Here is a 20774-nt window from a genome sequence, read left to right as displayed (position 1 = left end):
ATCTTGATTTAATGTTATTTGGTACCTAGCCTCCCTTTGCTCAGCTATCTTCTGCTTTCTTAAATAATGTATGAGTTTGATGGAAGTTAGATTGAACATTTCTTTGGAAAAGCAATTTGATTTCAAAAGAAATAATCCAATGTACTCAAAATATTTAATATAAAAAGAAAAAGAGAGAACATCCCACCTCCTATTCCAAACACCAGACTCTTCAATTGGGAGAAGCATTTTATTATCTTTTAGTACACATTTGGGGGTTTGTTTGCTAAAGCAGTTAATCTCTCCTAACTATAACTTACTCTTTTCTACACTTTCAGCCACCATATACATTTTAACAGGCTGTGAGTTCTGCTGACACAGAATCAGTATTCCCTTAAGCATGGTATTAACTCCTGTTTTTTGAGGTATAATTGAGATATAAGACTGTGTAAGGTGTGCAACCTGTGTAACTTGATACACTTATATGTTACAGTATGATGACCAATATTGCACTAGCTAACAACTCTATCATATGACATGATTATCACTTCTTTTTGTGGCGAGAATATTTAAGATCTAGTCTCCCAGCAACTTTGACTGTATAGAATGCAGTACTGTTGGAAATTTTAGAAGGGAAGTCTTCTGAATTATCTGAGAAAACAAACAACAAAAAGCTAAAAGAAATCTGTAGATCTACAGATCATATGTGTGTGCATATGTATCAGCGAAGAGCACGCTAGAGCCACGGTATTTTAAATCACACATACTTACCGACTGCTTAAATTCATTTAATTGCATTTGGAGACCCTGGGCTTTGTCGAGCTCCTTTTTCATTTCATTCACGTTTCGTTTGAATTCTGTGACCTCCAAACGCAGTGAACGGCGCTCCACTTCTGCCGCGTGCAGTCTTTGTGTAAATCCAAATATCTGCTTCTGTAATGATGCTGTGCTTTTCTGTTGTTAATCAAGAGCAATTTTACAAGCAGTAACTACAGGTTGACTAATAAATCAGGGGCAATGGCCCTTTTACCAACTTAAATGTATCTTAGATTATACAGAAAACAATACTAGCTGTAACAGAAACTTAGAGGTAAAAGCTTTATTTTTTATGTGACCAATAATTTGGTTTATATGAAATGAACAACGAAAGAAAATAAATAATCTAGAGGGCTAGAAAATGGAACTGACATCTGTTTATGTCTCATAGAATTCTGTTGCAGTCCACTTACAGAAAACAGTAAATCCACAACTCAGGCCAGAACTTTTATATTTTGATATTTAAGACACTTTGACATTTAAGTGCTATTAGTATTACATTAAAAGACTACACGAAGTCTGGGGCGCCTTGATGGCTCAGTCGGCTAAGCATCTGACTCTTGATCTCGGCTCAGGTCATGATCTCATGGTTTATGGGATCAAGCCCCGTGTTAGGCTCTGTACTGACAGCACAGATTCTCTCTCTCCTCTCCCTCTGCCCTTCCTGCTGCTCATGCATGCTCTCTCTCTCTCTGTCTCTCTCTCTCAAATAAACATTAAAAAAAAAAAGATTACATGACATCCAAAGGAAATCTAGATACATTCATGCACAACTAATTTAAACTACAAATAAGTGTGATTCAGAATTAAATTTACAAGTTCTAAAGTCACTGTGTAATGAAGTTGCATACATACCAAAATGGGCACATGACCATGTAGACCATACTTCAGGGCCAGGGTATTTACTTTATGAAGTCCACGAGCCAGCCTCTGAACCAGAGAATCTTTTTCTACATATGTAATACTCTTGCTACTATGCAAAGGTATGCTCTCCATTGCCAAACTAATTTTATCCATGAGTTTTGCAAAAGAATTCTTGGCTGCACCTACGAGTAAATGTCCACAAATTCTGGAATTTGGATCTTCGGAAAAAAAAAAAAGACACGATGAAAATGTGAACTGTCTCTTGCTCATTTTACAACTCTGCCAATCACCACACAATTAAAATATTTTCTCAATTATACAATCCCCATTCACCTGTAGTAATTCATTCAAAAAGTCCCCTCCCACATTAATTTTCACTATGAAAAAAGGAATGCAGAAAATAGATTACCTATTAAACAATACAGCTAAAGAAAATCTGCATTCATTTACATTATATCATTTACACTAAACCACTATGACACTAAAAATTCATCATCACTCTTTTCTTTGTTTTAAAACCTAACATAAATTCATTTTCTATTTACAACTACTGACGCTTGTTACCTTAATGTCAAACTATTTATATGCTCGGACAAGAAAATATAATTTGCCTTATTCCAAGGCAATTAAAATTTTACAACGACAATTACTTATTTCCCCACAGGATTTCGGTAATCATCCCTCTCACATAATGGACTTAAGGTCCCAGCATATCCAACATGGCCTGCTTACTGCTAGATTCATCAGGTTTGTAATTAATAATTGTGTTTAATGTTGATAAATAAAATTGTCAGTGCACTGTCTACTAATTGGTATTCCAGATAATGGTTAATAGGTTTATTTATGCCTTAATAAAAGTCATGTAATTTAGTTTTCCCTCTGCTAGGCAGGTCTTAATCTGTCGTTACTTGTTTTATGATACTATCCATGTAAAATGACAAGCATGGAGAGATTATTTAAATTCAGTAGTATGCCTTTCTACATTTCCAGAGTCTCTGCTGTTGGAATTAATTTAAATATACACAAAAAGTATATCTGGCCAGTTTTATCCAATAGAAAAAAAATGCTTTATAATTCTAAGAGTACATATGGTTCAACAATGAATAGCAACATTGGCTGAGAAGGTAATCAATCAGTGGTTTTCTAAGTCAGACAGAACAATATCACAGAGGCCCTGTGTTCAAAAATGTGAGGCTTGTTTTATTCCTTTATTCCTTAGTAGACAAAAGGAAAGATAAACTTTTAAATTATACAGCAGTCAGATTTTGGAAACCACGTTGCCTAGAAGTTACACATAAAATAAAAATTGTAAATTGGATAAAAGTATAATATCCTCCTTGTAGAATTTATTTTTATCAGTTATCGATGCACGGACTTCTAAGAACATAAGGTGATACAAGTTTAATTCTGTATACCTCTCATAAACATCCTGAGGATCCCACTAACAGAGGCATATGAAGTGTCATTAAAATACACAGTTCCTTTGTTATCAATCAATTGTTTAAATAAGTCATGAATAAAAAAGAATTCAGTAGCTTCATATAACAATTAACATATAATACAGCACACATATTTAAAAGAATTGCTAAACTATTATTTAATAGGTCGCTGTTGAATGAATAAAATTTATTTTACCTATAACATTCAATATAAAACATCATTCCAGTGCCTAATATATGTATTCCCTGTTTCTCAACTGGCTTTGCAGGTACTTCAGTCTGTCCTTTGTTATCTCAGTAAACTCTGTATTTGCACTGTGCCAGTCTAGAATATATGGATATTTTGTATGTTTGTTGGATTAATTATATTTTTTACTTTCATAGCAGTTGCGACAATGCAGAATGCAAGAATGCATTCAATAATACCAAGAAAAATTAATTAATATTAACTTTAATGATATGCCAAAAGTTATTCTTTTTAAAGAAACAAGATAAAAGTTCATCATTTTAGGAAATTTTCAGGTATATCAAAGTAATAAAATTTTCACAAAGAGCCTTTAAAAGCAAAAACTAACTACAATTAAATTTTAATGAATAGCGGTTTTTTACTATATCATAGAAATGTGTTTGTGTAGATACTAACCACTCTGAGAGGTAAACTTAAGTGACAATATAATTCTCCAAGGCATTCTTCTGAATTTTTAAGAAGTGGGAAAGAGGCATACACTCTAGTTCCTCACTTCTCTCAAGGAATTACAGAAAGAACACTCACTAAATAATACTTTGATGAGTAAGAAGTGTGTTTTTATAACATACTTCACATTATACAGTATACAGTACAATTAATTCAACACTAAATAAATGAAGAAACAAAAAAATCCTCTAGTGACATAGTTGTAGTTATTTGTATAATGATACAGAAATAAGAGACAAAAATAAGGTCACTAAAATTTCTCATGTCTAAACTTGTCTAAACTGTTTAAATGTTTGTTACATTTAACAAATTCTTGTTTATGTAAAATACATTTATTCATCACTTCCCCTCTCTTTTATAGCATGTGTCTTTTGAGAAAGAAGAAGACTCTATTGGACTTTTTACAATAGCAAAGGCAATATCTACACTTAAAATCTTTAAAACAAATTCATAAATGGGGCGCCTGCGTGACTCGGTCGGTTGAGCATCTGACTGCCTCTCAGGTCATGATCCCGTGGGTTCAGGCCCCGCGTGGGGCTCTGCGCTGACAGCTCAGAGCCTGGAGCCTGCTTCGGATTCTGGGTCTCCCTCTCTCTGCCCCTCCCCACTCACACCCTATCTCCCTGTGTCTCAAAAATGAATAAACGCTAAAAAAAATTAAAACAAATTCATAAAGAATTGTGCTTTTTTTTAAGTTTATTTATTTATTTATTTTGAGAGAGAGAGAGAGAGAGAGAGAGAGAGAGAGAGAGAGAGAGACTGAGCACATGAGCAAGGGAGGGGCAGAAACAGAGGGTGAGAGAGAGAATTCCAAGCAGACTCCTCACTGCCAGCACAGAGCTCGAAGTGGGGCTCAAACTCACAAAACGTGAGATCATAACATGAGCCAAAGCCAAGAGCTTAACTTAACTGGCTGAGCCACCCAGGTGCCCCAGTTATCAACCTATTTTAAGACTGATTATTAATGTATTCAATGCAGGACAGTTCATTTAAAATACAGACTAAAGTTAATTTTTTTAGAAGATATAGCCCAGTGAAAGTTTTTTGCTTAGCCAGACTAAGAACATTGAACTACAAGGTGATCTCGAGAAGGCACCATATATGCCATATTGAACATCAAAATTGTTTTGTACTTAAAAATAATGAAAACCCCAACTCACAAATATATACTGCTGCAAAGGTAATTAAAGCATCCACAGCTCACTTTACAAATATAGGTAGGCTTGGGGCACATGGGTGGCTCAGTCAGTTAAGCGCCCAACTTTGGCTCAGGTCATGATCTCACAGTTTGTGGGTTCAAGCCCCACATGGGGCTCTGGGATGACAGCTCAGAGCTTGGAGCCTGCGTCAGATTCTGTCTCTCTCTCTGCCCTTCCCCACTTGTGTGTTTGTGTGTCTCTCTCTCTCTAAAATAAACATTAAAACATTTTTTTAAATATACATATATACAGGTAGGCTACTCTCAAAACAAAACAAAACAAAAACAAACAAACAAGAACAACAACAAAAACTGCCAGAATTCTCTAGGGAGAAGAAAAAAGAGAGAGAGAGAGAGAGAGAGAGAAGCAAACCAAGAAACAGACTCTTAACTATAAAGAACAAACCAATGGGGGTGCCTGGGTGGCTTACTAGGTAGAGAGCATCCAGCTCTTGATTTTGGTTCAGGTCTTGATCTCAGAGTTCGAGCCCCACATCAGGCTCCACACTAAAAGTGCAGGGCCTGCTTGGGATTCTCTCTCTCTCTCTCTCTCTCTCTCTCTCTCTCTGCCCTTCCCCTGCTCTTGCTGTCTTTCTCTGTCTCTCTCTCAAAAAAATAAATAAACTTAAAAAAAAGAACAAACTGATGGTTACTGAAGGGGAGTTGGGCAGGGGAATGGGCTAGATGGACGATGAGTGATGGGTATTCAGGGGGGCACTTGTGATGAGCACCGGCTGTTGTATGGAACTGTTGAATCACTAAATTCTACACCTGAAACTAGTATTACACTGTATGTTAACTAACTAGAATTTAAATTAAAACTAGGAAAGAAAAAAAAAAAAGCACCAGAAGTCTCCAAAGCTTTCTTTTTTTTTTTCAAAATTTTATTTAAATTCCAGTATTTCTAGACATAGTGTGACAAGTTTTTTATCCTAAAGTCAGTGAGTTCATCTTTGGCTTACTCAATATATTCAATACAATTTAGATCTTAAAGAAAAAGGATTGTGAATCCGTAGCTCAAATCTGATGCTACGTATCTGAAAGTTGCTGAGAGTATATCCTCTCATAGTTCTTCTCACAGGTAAAAAAAAAAAAAAAAGAATTTGTGACTAAGTATGGTTAACCAATGTTATCTAGGGGCACCTGAGTGGCTCAGTCGGTCAGCCATCTGACTCTTGGTTTCAGCTCAGGTCATGATCTCATGGTGGTGAGATAGAGCCCCACGTCAGGCTCCACACTGACAGTGCAGAAAGTGCTCGGATCCTCTCTCTCCCTCTTCTCTCTGCCCCTTCCCTGCTCATGTTCCCTGTCTCTCTCAAAATACATGAATAAACTTTAATTTTTAAAAAAAAAATGTTAACTAGACCTGCTATAGTGATTATTTAGCAATAAACACTAATTTTGAATCATTGATACACCTGAAATTAATATAGTATTGTATGTCAATTATGCCTCATTTTTTAAAGAAGTGGCCGGCTCAGTTGGTTAAGCGTCCGACTTCGGCTCAGGTCATGATCTCACAGTTGGTGAGTTCCAGCCTCGCATTGGGCTCTGTGCTGACAGCTCAGAGCCTGGAGCCTGTTTCAGATTCTGCGTCCCCCTCTCTCTCTGCCCCTCCTCTGCTCGTGCTCTCTCTCTCTCAAAAATAAATAAACAGTAAAAATAAATAAATAAATAAAAAGTAACTGGCATATAATAGATACTCAATAAATACTTATTAAATGAATGAAAAGAAACTGAAGCTATGAAGATAGAAGGAACTTAAGTACTTTGTTTTAGGAGTTTTTCCCCCAGTTTTATTGAGAAATGATTAACATACATCACTGTATAAGTTTAAGGTGTAGAACATGATGGTCTGATTTACATATACTGTGAAACAATTACCACAATAGGTTCAGCTAACATCCATCATCTTGTATAGATACAATAAAAAGGAAAGAAAGAAGAAAAAACAAAAATGTTCTCCTTGTAAGAATGGGAACTCCTAGGATTTACTCTCTTAACACCTTTCCTATACCCCACACAGTAATGTTAACTGTAATCACCATGCTATACATAACATCCCCAGGACTTATTTATCTTATAAATGTAAATTTGTACCTTTAACCACTTCCTCTAATTCCCCCTCATCCTACCTTCCACCTCTGGTAACCACAAGTCTTATTTCTTTGTCTTTGAATTTGGTTTTTGGTTTTGGTGAGGGGGTATTCAGACATAAGACAGATTGCACAGTATTTGCCTTTCTCTGACCTATTTCCTTTTTTTTTTCTGACCCATTTCCTTTAGCATAACACTTTCAAGGTCCATACACATTGCTGAAAATGGTAGGATTTCCTCATTTTTTATGGCTAAACAATATTGTATATATACCATAATTTCTTTATCCACTCATCTGTCAAAGGACACTTAGCTGTTTATATATATTGGCTGTTGTAAATAACACTGCTATGAACTGGCAGGTGGGGAGCAGATATCTTGTCAAGTTAGTGTTTTCATTTCCTTTGGATATATTCCCAGAAGCGAAATTACTGGGGGCACCTACATGGCTTAGTCGGTTGAGCGTCCAACTCTTGGTTTCGGCTTAGGTCATGAGCTCATGGTTCGTGGGTTCAAGCCCCATTGTCAGGCCCCGTGTTGGCAGCATGGATCCTGCTTGGGATTCTCTCTCTGCCCCTCCTCTGCTCACTCTTTCTCTCTCTCAAAATAAATAAATAATCCTTAAAAAAAAGGAAGAAGCAAAACTGCTGGATCATATGGCTGCTCTATTTTTAGTTTTTTGAAGATCCACTATATTGTTTTTCATAGCGGCTATATCAATTTACAATCACACCAACAGTGCACAAGGATTCAATTTCCTCCACCTCCACACCAGCATTTGTTATCTCTTCTCTCTCTCTCTCTCTCTCTCTCTCTCCATATATATAAGTAAATCTCTACACCCAACATGGGGCTTGAACTCACAACCCCGAGATATATTTAAGTAACCTCTACACCCAACATAGGGCTTGAACTCACAACCCTGAGATCAAGAGTCACATGCTCTTCTGACTTGGCCAGCCAGGCGCCCCTGTTATCTCTTGTCTTTTTGATGATAGTCATTTTAACAGGCATAAAATGACATCTCATTGTGGTTTTGACTTGCATTTCCCTGCATGACTACTGATGTTGAGCATCTTTTCATGTACCTGTTGGCCTTTGGTATATCTTCTTTGGGAAAATATCTATTTGGGTCCTTTGCCCATTTCTTTAATTGGGTTATTGGGGTTTTTTGGATTGAATTATATCCATCCTTTATATATTTTATATATTAACCCCTTATAAGACATATGGTTTGCAAATATTTTTCCCACTCTGTAGTTTGTCTTTTCACTTTGTTGATAGTTTCTTTTGCTGTACAGAAGCTTTTTAGTCTAATGTAGTCCCACTTGTTAATTTTTTATCTTGTTGCTTGTGATTTAGTGTCAGATCCAGAGAATCTGGATCAAGACCTATGTCAAGGAGCCTTGTTTTCTCCTAGAAGTTTCATAGTTTCAGGTCTTATATTTAAGTTGTTAATCCATTTCAAGTTAATATTTGTGTGTGTGGTCCAGTTTCATTCTTCTACATGTGAATACCCAATTATTCCAGCACCATTATTGAAGAGACTATCTTCCCTCTGTTGAGTATTCTTGGCTCCCTTGTCAGATATCAGTTGACCATATGTGCTTGGGTTTTCAGTTTATGCTTTTGGCTCTAGATTCTGTTCTATTGGTCTATTTGTCCAGTTTTATGTCAGTACCATACATTTTGATTACTATAGCTTTATAGTATAACTTGAAATCAGGAAGTCATGACACCTCCTGCTTTGTTCTTCTTAAGATTTCTTTGCCTTTTTGGAGTCTTTTGTGGCTATACATTTTGGCTTTTTCTACTTCTACTAAAAAAAAGCCACTGGAATCTCGATAGGGATTACATTGAATCTGTAGATGGTTTTTGGTAGTATGGATATTTCACCAATATTAATTCTTCTAACCCATGAGCACAGGATACCTTTCCATTTATTTGAGTCTTCTTTGATTTCTTTCATCAATAACTTCTAGTTCTCAGATTAGAGACCTTCCCTTCCTCGGTTACATTTTTTTTTTGTATTTTTTTTCAATATATGAAGTTTATTGTCAAATTGGTTTCCATACAACACCCAGTGCTCATCCCAAAACGTGCCCTCCTCAATACCCATCACCCACCCTCCCATCCCTCCGACCCCCCATCAACCCTCAGTTTGTTCTCAGTTTTTAAGAGTCTCTTATGCTTTGGCTCTCTTCCACTCTAACCTCTTTTTTTTTTTTCCTTCCCCTCCCCCATGGGTTTCTGTTAAGTTTCTCAGGATCCACATAAGAGTGAAAACATATTGGTATTGGTCTTGGTCTTTCTCTGTATGGCTTATTTCACTTAGCATAACACTCTCCAGTTCCATCCATGTTGCTACAAAGGGCCATATTTCATTCTTTCTCATTGCCACGTAGTACTCCATTGTGTACATAAACCACAATTTTTTTTATCCATTCATCAGTTGATGGACATTTAGGCTCTTTCCATAATTTGGCTATTGTTGAGAGTGCTGCTATAAACATTGGGGTACAAGTGCCCCTATGCATCAGTACTCCTGTATCCCTTGGGTAAATTCCTAGCAGTGCTATTGCTGGGTCATAGGGTAGGTCTATTTTTAATTTTTTGAGGAACCTCCACACTGTTTTCCAGAGTGGCTGCACCAATTTGTTCCTCGGTTAAATTTATTCCTAAACATATTATTGTTTTTGATATGCTTGTATATGGAATCAATTTCATTATTTCTTTTTCAGAAAATTCATCAGTAGTGTCAGGAACTCCTTTGAAAGAGTTCTGAAGTGTTTCCAGGTGTTTGCAGATTGCTCTTTCAAAGAAATAACAGAGAATTTTGTATTTGGGGAATACTAGAAAAAATATAAACATGAAGAACATAGAAGCTCACTTGAATAGGTGAGCAACTATTAGGTGCAAAGCTGTTCTGACACTTATCCAGAAAACTTGCACCAGCATCCATGTGTACACAGAAGACCACAATTACATGTCACGTATGTGACAGGTCTCGTGATTACTGGTTAGCAAAGATGAGCACAGGCTGTACATGGAGATAGCTGCAACAACTGTATTACAATGGGAAAACATCAGTGATTTCTATCAGTAACAAAGTCACTGTACAGCTAATATTAGTATGGTCTGCCATCACCACTCATAATTGAAGGAAATGTCAAAGTTCGGTTAGTGGTTAGTGAAACAAGATGTAATTTTTTTCCATCCAAATCCACTGATGCACCCCTATCCCTGCTCCCAAATTCTGACCATGGACCCTTTTGAGAAGGGTTCTGTGAGACCAAGGTTAAAAGACCTCTTATCTAAGGAATATGTCACCCAATTATAAATCTATATCCTTTAGCGTCTGCCTCTGTGTCAACGTAAATAATAAGAAAGCTGCATAGGGAACTGTAATATAACACTATGCCCTCAGTTTTCACTGAAGATGAATATAAGTAACGTTGACAAGAAAAAAACTTCTGCATCTTCTACAAAGTAGCTTTTAGAGATAGAAACTGTGATGCTATTCAATATTTCCAATATGATAATCCATGTAGTAAGCTCCTCCTAAGGTTTAGCAGCAAAAATAGTTTTTTCCGTATGTTTGGAGACAGAGAGTATGTTTGGAGACAGAGAGCATCTCACATCTGGGGAACAACAAGCAATTCAGTTCAGCTAAATTGCAGGTTTATTAATGAGAGTACTGGGAGGTGAAGCTATACAAATAGATGAGAATCAGTTCAAGAAGGGTCTTGTATACCTTGCCAAAGAGTTAATTCATACAATAAGAAATGAGGAATAATGCTGTTGCTGATACTGAGGCTAAAGATATGCAATAGATCAAGCACTGTTTACATGCATTAACTCATTTAACCCTTACAACAGCAAATGAGATGACATTAGTATGACAGCCATTAAAAATAAGAAAAAAGTAACAATGAAAAATGACTACAAAATGATCCAGTCACATTGAAATACATACAAAACAACTTGAAAGATGTACACATCAATATTGATCATATTCTTAGAGATTACAAGAAATTTATATTTATTTCCTCATACTCTTCAAGGCTTTATAAATGTTTACAATACACTCGTGCTACTTCCTACTTCCTTGTTACTTGTACAACCCTCCTCCAAATTATTTCTTTGCTAAATATGAGATAGATGATAGATAGATGATAGATAGATAGATAGATAGATAGATATAAAGAATGGCAGTGTATCTAAGAATGGACACCCATTAGTAGGTTAAAAGGGGAACACCTGTGGGGTGCCTGGATGGCTCAGTTGGTTGAGCGTCCTACTTCAGCTCAGGTCATGATCTCACACTCCGTGAGTTTGAGCCCTGCGTCAGGCTCTGTGCTGTCAGCTCAGAGCCTGGAACTTGCTTCAGATTCTGTGTCTCCCTCTTACTCTGTCCCTCCCCTGCTCATGCTCTGTCTTTCTCTGTCTCAAAAATAAATTAATAAAAACATTTTTTAAAAATGTTTAAACTAAGGGGGGAACACCTGCAAAAAATATGGAGCTAAAGCAATAGTGATGAGGCTAGAATAAAAAGTGGACTAATAAAATATGTAAAATATAGAGCGTAAGAGTAAGAATAAGATAAGTTAGGGAGACTCCCAGGTTTCTTTTTTTTTTTCAGTTTATTTATTTTGAGAGAGACAGAGACAGTATGAGCAGAGGAGGGGCAGAGATAGAGGGAGAGAGAGAGAACCCCAAGCAGGTCCACACCATCAGCGCAGAGCCTGACATGGAGCTCAAACTCACAAAACTGTGAGATCATGACCTAAGCACAAACAGACACTTAACTGACTGAGCCACCCAGGCTCCCCGACTGCCAGTTTCTATTTTAACGACTACTTGGTGGATGTCCACACCAATTACAAAGACAGAAAATTTAGAAGGGGGTTTAGGGACAAAGAAGACGATTAAATTTTGGAACATGCTGAGTGTGAGGTGTTTTTAGGATACCCACAGAAAGCTAGATATACAGAGTTTAAGCATGACAGGGAGGTAGCCTCCAAAACCTCAGAATTTCTGCTGTGAGTAGAGTGTCTTTGTTATTCAAGGTGGGCCCACAGGACCACCCTTCATAGCTCATATTAATGGGCTGACTCATGGTGGGCATCTCATACTTTATGCTAACAACATGACTAAAGGTAAGGACTGGGCATGTCAGAAAGACCAACAATGTGATTAGAGGTTGGGGCTTTGAGCCAAGGTAACATCAGCTCAACCTCCACAGAGGGGAAGGGAGCTGGAGACTGAGTTCATCAACACAGCCAACAATCCAAATAATCATGTTCATATACTGAAGCCTCAATAGAATTCTGGACATTGAAGTTCCAGTGAGCTTCCCAGGTTGGTAATACTCCATATGTACTGTCATAAATCGATAGCAGGAGGCTACCTTGTCCCACGGACAATGGAAGCTTGATGCCTGGAATCCTAGACTTTACCCTATGCATCCCTTCCTTTGGGTCTAAATTGTTTCTGTTGGCTATAATAAAAATGTAATCCTAAATACAGCACTTTCTTGAGTTCTAGGAGTTTCTAGCAAATTATGGAACCTGAGAGAATTCATAGGAGCTCCTTAACTCATAATCAGCTGGCGTGAAGTGAAAGTGGCCCCAGGAACTCTTAAACTTGTAGGTGGGGTCTGAAGTAAGAACAATGTGGGGACTGTTCCCTCTGCCGGTGCAATTTAGCTAGACACCTTTGCATTGTATGACTCCATTTTTATGAAATGCTTGAAAAGACAAAATTACAGTGACAGCAAAAAGACTAGTGGCTACCTTGAGCTAGGAGTATGTAGGGGTGACTTCAAAAAAGGTAAAGAAAATGTTCTATATATTTTCTAGTATACATTCTAGCATATACATTTTTTTTAATCTATTCAATTTTACAGCTAAATGATTAAACTTTATTATACATAAATCATATCCCAATATGTCTGACTTAAAAAGAAGAGACAGAGAATTCTATGTCTGATATTATTGAGAATGTTAGTCACTCTATCACAATGTCCCTTTTGGTTAAGAGCTACAGGACAAATTCCTATCTATTCTTAGTCCAAGGACATTTTTATTTCTTCTAAATTTCTGGTTTTTCTTTAATGACATCATTGACAATTGAATCCTGAGACCTGAATTTGAACACAACTATGCAGGCCATCATAACCGGCTTTTTCAACACCATTCCTCGTTCAAATTTGCTTCCACTTTCTCTTACTCCAGTTTTAATGATTATCATACAGTCATATTTTACAGGTACTTTTAAATGGCCATAATTTTCTTCTAGAACAAGGTGGTGGTAAAATAACATTTGTAAATGCATATCTAGTATTTTACTATAGATTTGAGAGGAAATTTTTTCCTCCATTCTTTTACAAATATCTGAAAAACTAATTATGCTGCTTTGTTGGATAGCATCTGGATTCGCAACCTACCCTTCTAAGAAAAGGCTTCAGGCTCTTAGAAGTGTCCTGCAAAGTACCTATAAATTGCAAAATATGCTGAAGGCTCACCTATATTTCTTAAAATAATTTTGATTTTGTATACTATTTTAACATTATTAACAAATACACGCTATGAAAGTTGTGACACTGGAATTTTACATAGTCATCGGCATTCTCAATGAGAAATTACCCATTCAAAAATTGTTCTTAAAAATTATGATAGGCAAGTAAAATTTTAATTTGAAAAACAAAGTATGTGTCCACTGTAAAATTATTTCATCTTTCCTGTGCACCTGAAATTTTTGATAATAAAATGTTTGAAAAAATACGGGAACATGTTAAGGTAATAATAATAAAGAAAATCAAAAAATTGGAAGAAAATTCAATAAATCACATGTGGATCCCCAAAATAGACACTTGTAACTGAAGTATCAAAAATGATACATACAAAAGTCTCTACATGTACTTGTTCCAATTTCAGATATAAGTTGAAGTTGTATAAATAACAAAGCCCTCTAAGTTACTTCTTCTCAAACTTTACTGTGCATGTAAGTCATCTGAGGACCTTATTAAAATGTAGATTCTGATTGAATAGTTCTGGAGTAGAGTCTGAGATAATGCATTTCTTTTTTTGTTGTTGTTCTGAGATTAGGCATTTCTAACATATTCCTCGTTAATGCTGATGCTGTTGGTCCACAGACCACACTTGAAGTAAGAATGCTCTTTTTATTATTTTTTAGGAATCAATAAAACCCTAGTTTTAAAATATATATAAAATAACTACTTATTAACAGAAATATCTTTATTTTGCTTTGAACTTCCTACATGTGAAACCTCAGTGTTATGCCAAATACAACCCAGATTTCTAAGTTGTGCCTGAAAGAGTTGTTATGACCTCTACAAAGTTAACTCAAAGTAACAATGAAAGAAACTTCTGAGTAGTCATAGCAGGGGCACGTATACTGGGGTCGTCTATCTTCTGGATAATTATGATTCAACTATGGAGGAAATATGTAACAGAATGTATGAACTTACTATTCATATCCATCTACTATTTATTCAGAGATTATTCCATGCAAATCAGCGCACTTGCTTCTAAAGAAATTCAGGCTAGACCAGACATACGAAATGTTCAGCTATCTAAAGAGTTCTTCAGTCCATTCACATAATGATTGATATCCCAGCTCTTCAGTGGAAGTAACGTTCTCCCCTGTTTGAGGTAAATGATCTCTTGCAGGCACACCATTTGGATACCTGGAAGAGGTAATTTATCTCAAGTGGGCAAACACTTTAATGAAAGCAAGAAGGTTGCCACCTGTCCAGTATTTACAGAGGCAAACTAGAAACTGGGGTCTCTGCCCACTGCCTGTAAATACATCCTCAAAGTTAAGAAGGTAGCAGGAGCAGCCACCCTTAGCACTTTCTGAGCAGTGAATTCAAGCTTATCGCTCTTGAACTTCCTGTTTCATGAAAGGCATAAAGTGATATACCAGTTCATGTGAGATATCAGAACACAAAAAAAACAGGTAAAACAATAAACATTTGGTTGGCAATTACATATATAAGAGATTTGGCTGAGAAGGTTACATTCACACCTAATAACTCTATAACTGAGGAACTCTTCTTAGCCCAATTCCACAGGGGAAGAGGGGAAGACGTTGAGGCCGAAAGGGATCGAGTACCTTTCCCAATGTCACACACAAAGTTAAGCAATGGGACCCAGATTCGAATCTAGAGCCCAAGTTCTTAATTCATACTCTACTATGTACCCTAAGTGTTTAATTTTCCCTCTTCGGTAAAATTTTTCTCTCCTATATAATTAACAGTATGTGTATAATTCAGAACTTAGTCTAAAAAGATAGGTACCTAAAAAGAGTATTTTTAAAAAGAATAATATACTTTTTTTTTACCTTGGAACAAAGATAATACAAGAAGTGACGTAGTTACTATTAAATATATTTAAAAACTACTACTTGATATTGACACACAGCACCAGTTTTCCTGAGGTTTGAAAAAAAAAGTGACTGATGTCATCAATATGTAGTCTTGACATGTAAAATGGTTTAAATTTTCAGCAAGTTCTTCAAAACAAGAAAATGAAAGAAGGAAGGAACAGAAAAGAAAAAATATGGCTCTAAGAAATAACTTTTTTCTTTTCAGGATTTTCAGATTATTTCCTTAATAAACTTTACCAAGATTTTGCCATCTCAATATCCCACTTGGTTGAAAGAATTAAGATACTACTCATAATATTAGGTGATCCAAGAGACAATGAATCAATTACAAATCAAAGCTGAACTCATATTCCTGATAACTGTCCTGCGATGAAAAGATCCTATTATGAATTGGTTAAACAAATTATGAAATATTCAACTGATAAATATTACCCAAACATTAAAAATCATTCCCCAGGGACCCCTGGGTGGCTCAGGTCATGATCTCATGGTCTGTGAGTTCAAGCCCCGCATCGGGCTCTGTGCTGACAGCTCAGAGCCTGGAGCCTGCTTCAGATTCTGTGTCTCCCTCTCTCTCTCACTGCCACTCCTCTGCTTGCTCTCTGCCTCTCTCTCTCTCTCTCTCTGTCTCTCTCTCTCTCTCAAATATAAGTAAACATATATATATATGTGTGTGTGTGTGTGTGTATATATGTATATATGTATATATATGAACATTTATATAATATATAATAAACACATATATACATGTATGTAATCATTCCCTAGAATAATATTCATAGAAATGGAGAAAATCCTTCAAAAGCATGACTTTTTTTAAGCTAAAGCTATTATAGCATGCCATAAGTGAAACACGGCATCATTTCTGTGATTTTCTTGCCAAAATTGCATGAACTGAATCTAATCATGAGGAAACATTAAACAGATCGAAACTGAAGGGTATTTTACAAAAATCAGTCTGTAATCTTCAAGAATATGATGGTCAAGGAAAGACTGAGGAACTTTTCCACGCTGAGGGAGATTAAAGAAACATCACTTAATGCAACACATAATTCGAAACCAGATCCTTTTGCTATAAAAGGCATGGTTGGGACAACTAGGGTAAGTCAAAGGGGGTCTGAACGGTTTCCTGACGTTGATCACAGCCCTCTGGTTATGTAGAAGAATGTCTTGCCTGAAATACATGCTAAAATATGAGAAAGTAATGGGCATCGTGTCAGCTACTTGCTCTCAAATCATTCAGCAAAAAGAGTCTCTATTGTGTATTTGCAACTATTCTGTAAGATTAAAACTATTTCAAAATCAGTTTTTAAGTTCATTTATTTATTTTGAGAGACAGAGAGAAAGAGAGCGAGAGTGGGAGGGGCAGAGACGGAGGGAGAGAGAATCCCAAGCAGGCTCCACATTGTCAGCGCAGAGCCCAGTGTGGGGCTCGAACTCGCAAACCGTGAGGTCACGACCTGAGCAGAAATCAAGAGTCTGACGTGTAACCGACTGAGTCACCCAGGCACCTCTCAAAATAATTTTTTTAAATGCAAATATAAAACAGTATGTAGCTTATGGTAACATTTATATCGTTTGTTAGCCTGTTAGTAGATGGATGAGCAGGTGGTAGGAAGGAAGAAGGGAGGGTAAGAAGAAGAAATGAAGGGTGGGCAGACAGAAAGGCAGAGAGGCAGAGAGGAATAAAACAGATCGGAATAACACATAGCAATAGAAAATAATTGTCTAAAAATGCATACAGGCAGACGTGTGTACTACATTCAGGAATGTGATACACTACTTTCACGATGAGATGGGTTGTAAGGAAACAGGTTTTTTTAGCGCCCACTATATGCTAGGTACTGTTACAAAATGTTCAACAAGGGTTATCTCATTAAATCCTCATAAAAACCAGGAAGATCGTACTATCTCCATTTCTAGGTAAAGAGTCTGAGGTCTAGTAACAAAGTAACTTGCCCAGTTTCACACAACTAATAACTAGCAGAGCTGCAAACAAAATCAAATCCGCCTGGTACAAAGCTAATGCTCTTTCTGCTATATGCTAATGCTTATCGTATATTTAGGTTATTCGTACACTTCAATTATAAACTCAACATGACTATGTAAGCTGTTATAGCTTTACATTTATTACCCTCACTATTATCTGTTAATAACCTCTCATGTACTTTAAGTGTCTGAAAATATTTTCCCATCGTTTCTGCTAAAGTATCAGGAAATTTTGGGGCACCTGGGTGGCTCAGTCGGTTGAGCATCCGACTTCGGCTCAGGTCATGATCTCCCGGTCCGTGGGTTCGAGCCCCGCATCAGGCTATGTGCTGACAGCTCAGAGCCTGGAGCCTGCTTCGGATTCTGTGTCTCCCTCTCTTTCTGATCCTCCCCTGTTCATGCTCTCTCTCTCTCTGTCTCAAAATAAATAAATGTTAAAAAAAATTTTTTTTTTAATAAAAAAAAAATAATAAAGTATCAGGAAATTTCTACTACTAGGATAACCATGAAAATGAAAACACATTACCTGGAAAAGGTAATGTATTAACTGGTCATCATATTTTGAATGAATTATTCTATGAGCCCAGCTTGTCAAGTCGCCTCTGCAAAAGGAACGCACTGATCATTTTTGTACTAGTCCAATAACAACTCAATTGTTTACCTGTCCAACCATATTCTTCCCTATACTCTTCAGGATTTCAATACATCAATTATTCTCCCCCTCTAAGCAACTATCACTTAACTCTTCCCTAATTACTTAGTGTTCTTTAGCCAACAACACTTAAAGGCTTCCCTAAAGATGAGTTTCCCTGAACTTGCTCTTTTCTCAAGCCATTAGAGGTACAACCATATTCTAACAAGGCAGCTCTGTTCCTGGAGGGAGGCAAGCATTTAAAGACACACCATTCTCAGTCTACCTTCTCCTTGATAAGTCTTACCTACACATATTTTTATTAGGGTCTCAAATAATCATTGTGTCAATATCTTAACTTTAAGATATTACAAGGGTCCACTTTTGGAAAATGTGCTCAGGGAGATCACTGTCTAGTTTTATAAAGTCTCTATAATCTGATCGTATGCCAATGTTCTACCTTTTCTCCCACGATTCTCCAATATAGTTATAACAGAAAATACATTTTAGTAATCACCATGTATAAGCCAGATATGCTAGGCATGGATTTCCATTCCATCTCCTCAATGTCCCTCTTCCCATTCTGTGCCTACTCCCACCTCTGCATTTCTGCTCAGGCTCTGCTCTCCATCTGGATGCTGTCCCTCCTATGTAACTTATCTATCCTTCTAGGCCCAGCGAAGGCCTTCCGTTAAGGCTCCCTGAAGCCTTCCCAATACTAGTAAGCCCCCACTACGCTGTACCTATCTTGGATTCTTACATTTAAAGCCAGTATTTCCTCATTCAATCTTGATTACTTTCTGCCTAAAGTTATTCACGAATTGCCAATCTTGTTCTATAATCATTATGTATATTTTCTAGATGTCCAGATCCAAGTCATATATGTTTCTTTCATCTCCTGAAGATGTATAGCACAGTGAAAAGAAAAAATAAATAAATAAAGTAATATACACAGGATTGTAGCTTAAGAAACCAATCTATGTCAAGTGTTCACACACCTACAAGAATATGATGAACACAAATAATCTGTTTTTCAAACTAACTCCAATAACTTTTATTAAGTTCTTTCAAGAATGTTAATTTTCCTCTTAAGGTATAATGCCAACATTCTTAAAATACATTTTATTTAGACTTTTATTTCAGACTTCAAACCCAGTACATTGACATTTTGCCAAAATATTAGAGATGAATATTGCTTACCAACATCAACGGGCCACAACCTAAAATTAATCTTTGCATCATAAGTTTCCCACTATAAGAACATAGATTTAGTTATCAGAAATCACAACAAATGATCTACATGTATATAGCAGAGTTGTCTAAAGAATTAAACTACATCCCAAATTATTACCTCATTAATGCTTACAACATTCCACAAGGCAGGCAAGTATTATCAAATCCATTATATTATTTTTACTATTAATGTGTCTGAAATGGTCATAATTAGTCCAATGACATAGCTTAACCAGTAGGTAGGTGTATGTTATTCTTGAAAAATTAGTTTTCATTGAACTTTTCATACAAACATATCCTGCAATCTGAGTCATTAAAAAATAAACTGAATTATTTATTTATTTATTTATTTATTTATTTATTCATTTATTTATAATGTTTACTTATTTTTGAGAGAGAGAAACAGAATATGAGCAGGGGAGCAGCAGAGAGAGAGAGAGGAAGACACAGAATCTGAAACAGGCTCCAAGCTCTGAGCTGTCAGCACAGAGCCTGATGCAGGGCTCGAACTCCAGAACAGCAAGATCATGACCTGAGCCAAATTCAGACACTTAACTGACTGAGCCACCCAGATGCCCCAGTAAACTGATTTTTAGACCTTTGGAAATCACTGATTATAGGTGGTTCCACACCTGGTGGAAACAGACTACTCAAATTAACTCTATTGAAAATTAATTAGGAAAAATAAAAACATATCACCAACGAGAAAAGTTTTCTACTGGTTCAGTTATTCCTCAAACTTCTAAAATGTATAGCTAGAAATAGAAATGAAGGAAGACTAAAACATTTGCAAGAACATTCCCAGTATTCATTAAAAAAAAAAAGTTAATGATGAGATTTCCTTTGGAATGTCAGATCCTAAAAGGAAAAAATAAGGTGGATACATTCACCAAGAAATGTCATTTAATTTCCCCATAAATTAAGACAAAATTACCCACCAAAATTTACATTAATCCTCTCCATCATCAAATAGAGATTTAATAATCTCTCTGTACCTGAATGGAGAAAGATGAAAACAAATGTATTTTCTTCCTAGATGGTTTATTAGAATTCGAACTGTAAAGCATTTCTAGACATTTGCAAGGACCTAAAAGAGGGAAGCGTACCTGTTTTACTAATGACTTCCTGTAACTCGGCCATAGAAGTGATGATTGCAGCCAGAAGGTCGGTACTGGTAAGCCAACTAAGTGCTTGCAAACAACGTAACTGCTCCTTTTGGTGCCCTGCAAGAAAAGAAGATCCATTATGCAATGTTGCAAACTTTTAAAATCCATGTTTAAAATTCATAGCAACGTTTGGCTACTTAGGAAACAGACCAAAACTTGTAGGCAGAACTTTGCCTAGTGTGGAAAAGTCTACAAGAAATGTTAGATTTGACTGACAATTTATTTATATATATAAATTAAGTGATGTCAAAAAAAA

General features: G+C 36.4%; 1 protein-coding gene across 11 annotated transcripts in view; it reads right to left on the bottom strand.

The window, feature by feature from the left end:
- The window catches only part of CCDC171 (coiled-coil domain containing 171), a 308137-nt gene that overhangs the window by 143825 nt on the left and 143538 nt on the right, over nt 1-20774 (bottom strand). For all 11 annotated transcript variants that reach the window (XM_078436783.2, XM_078436780.2, XM_078436779.2 and 8 more), the window contains 3 exons: nt 20459-20575; nt 1651-1877; nt 751-933 (listed from right to left, as the gene is read on the bottom strand). In XM_078436783.2, the coding sequence (XP_078292909.2) occupies nt 751-933; nt 1651-1877; nt 20459-20575 (527 nt within the window). The remainder of the gene's footprint in view (nt 1-750; nt 934-1650; nt 1878-20458; nt 20576-20774) is intronic.

The sequence above is a fragment of the Panthera onca genome, chromosome D4 (genome assembly GCF_046562875.1).
Source record: "Panthera onca isolate mPanOnc1 chromosome D4, mPanOnc1 haplotype 2, whole genome shotgun sequence".
Taxonomy (NCBI): Eukaryota; Metazoa; Chordata; class Mammalia; order Carnivora; family Felidae; genus Panthera; species Panthera onca.
This window is presented reverse-complemented; position numbering and strand designations above follow the sequence as displayed.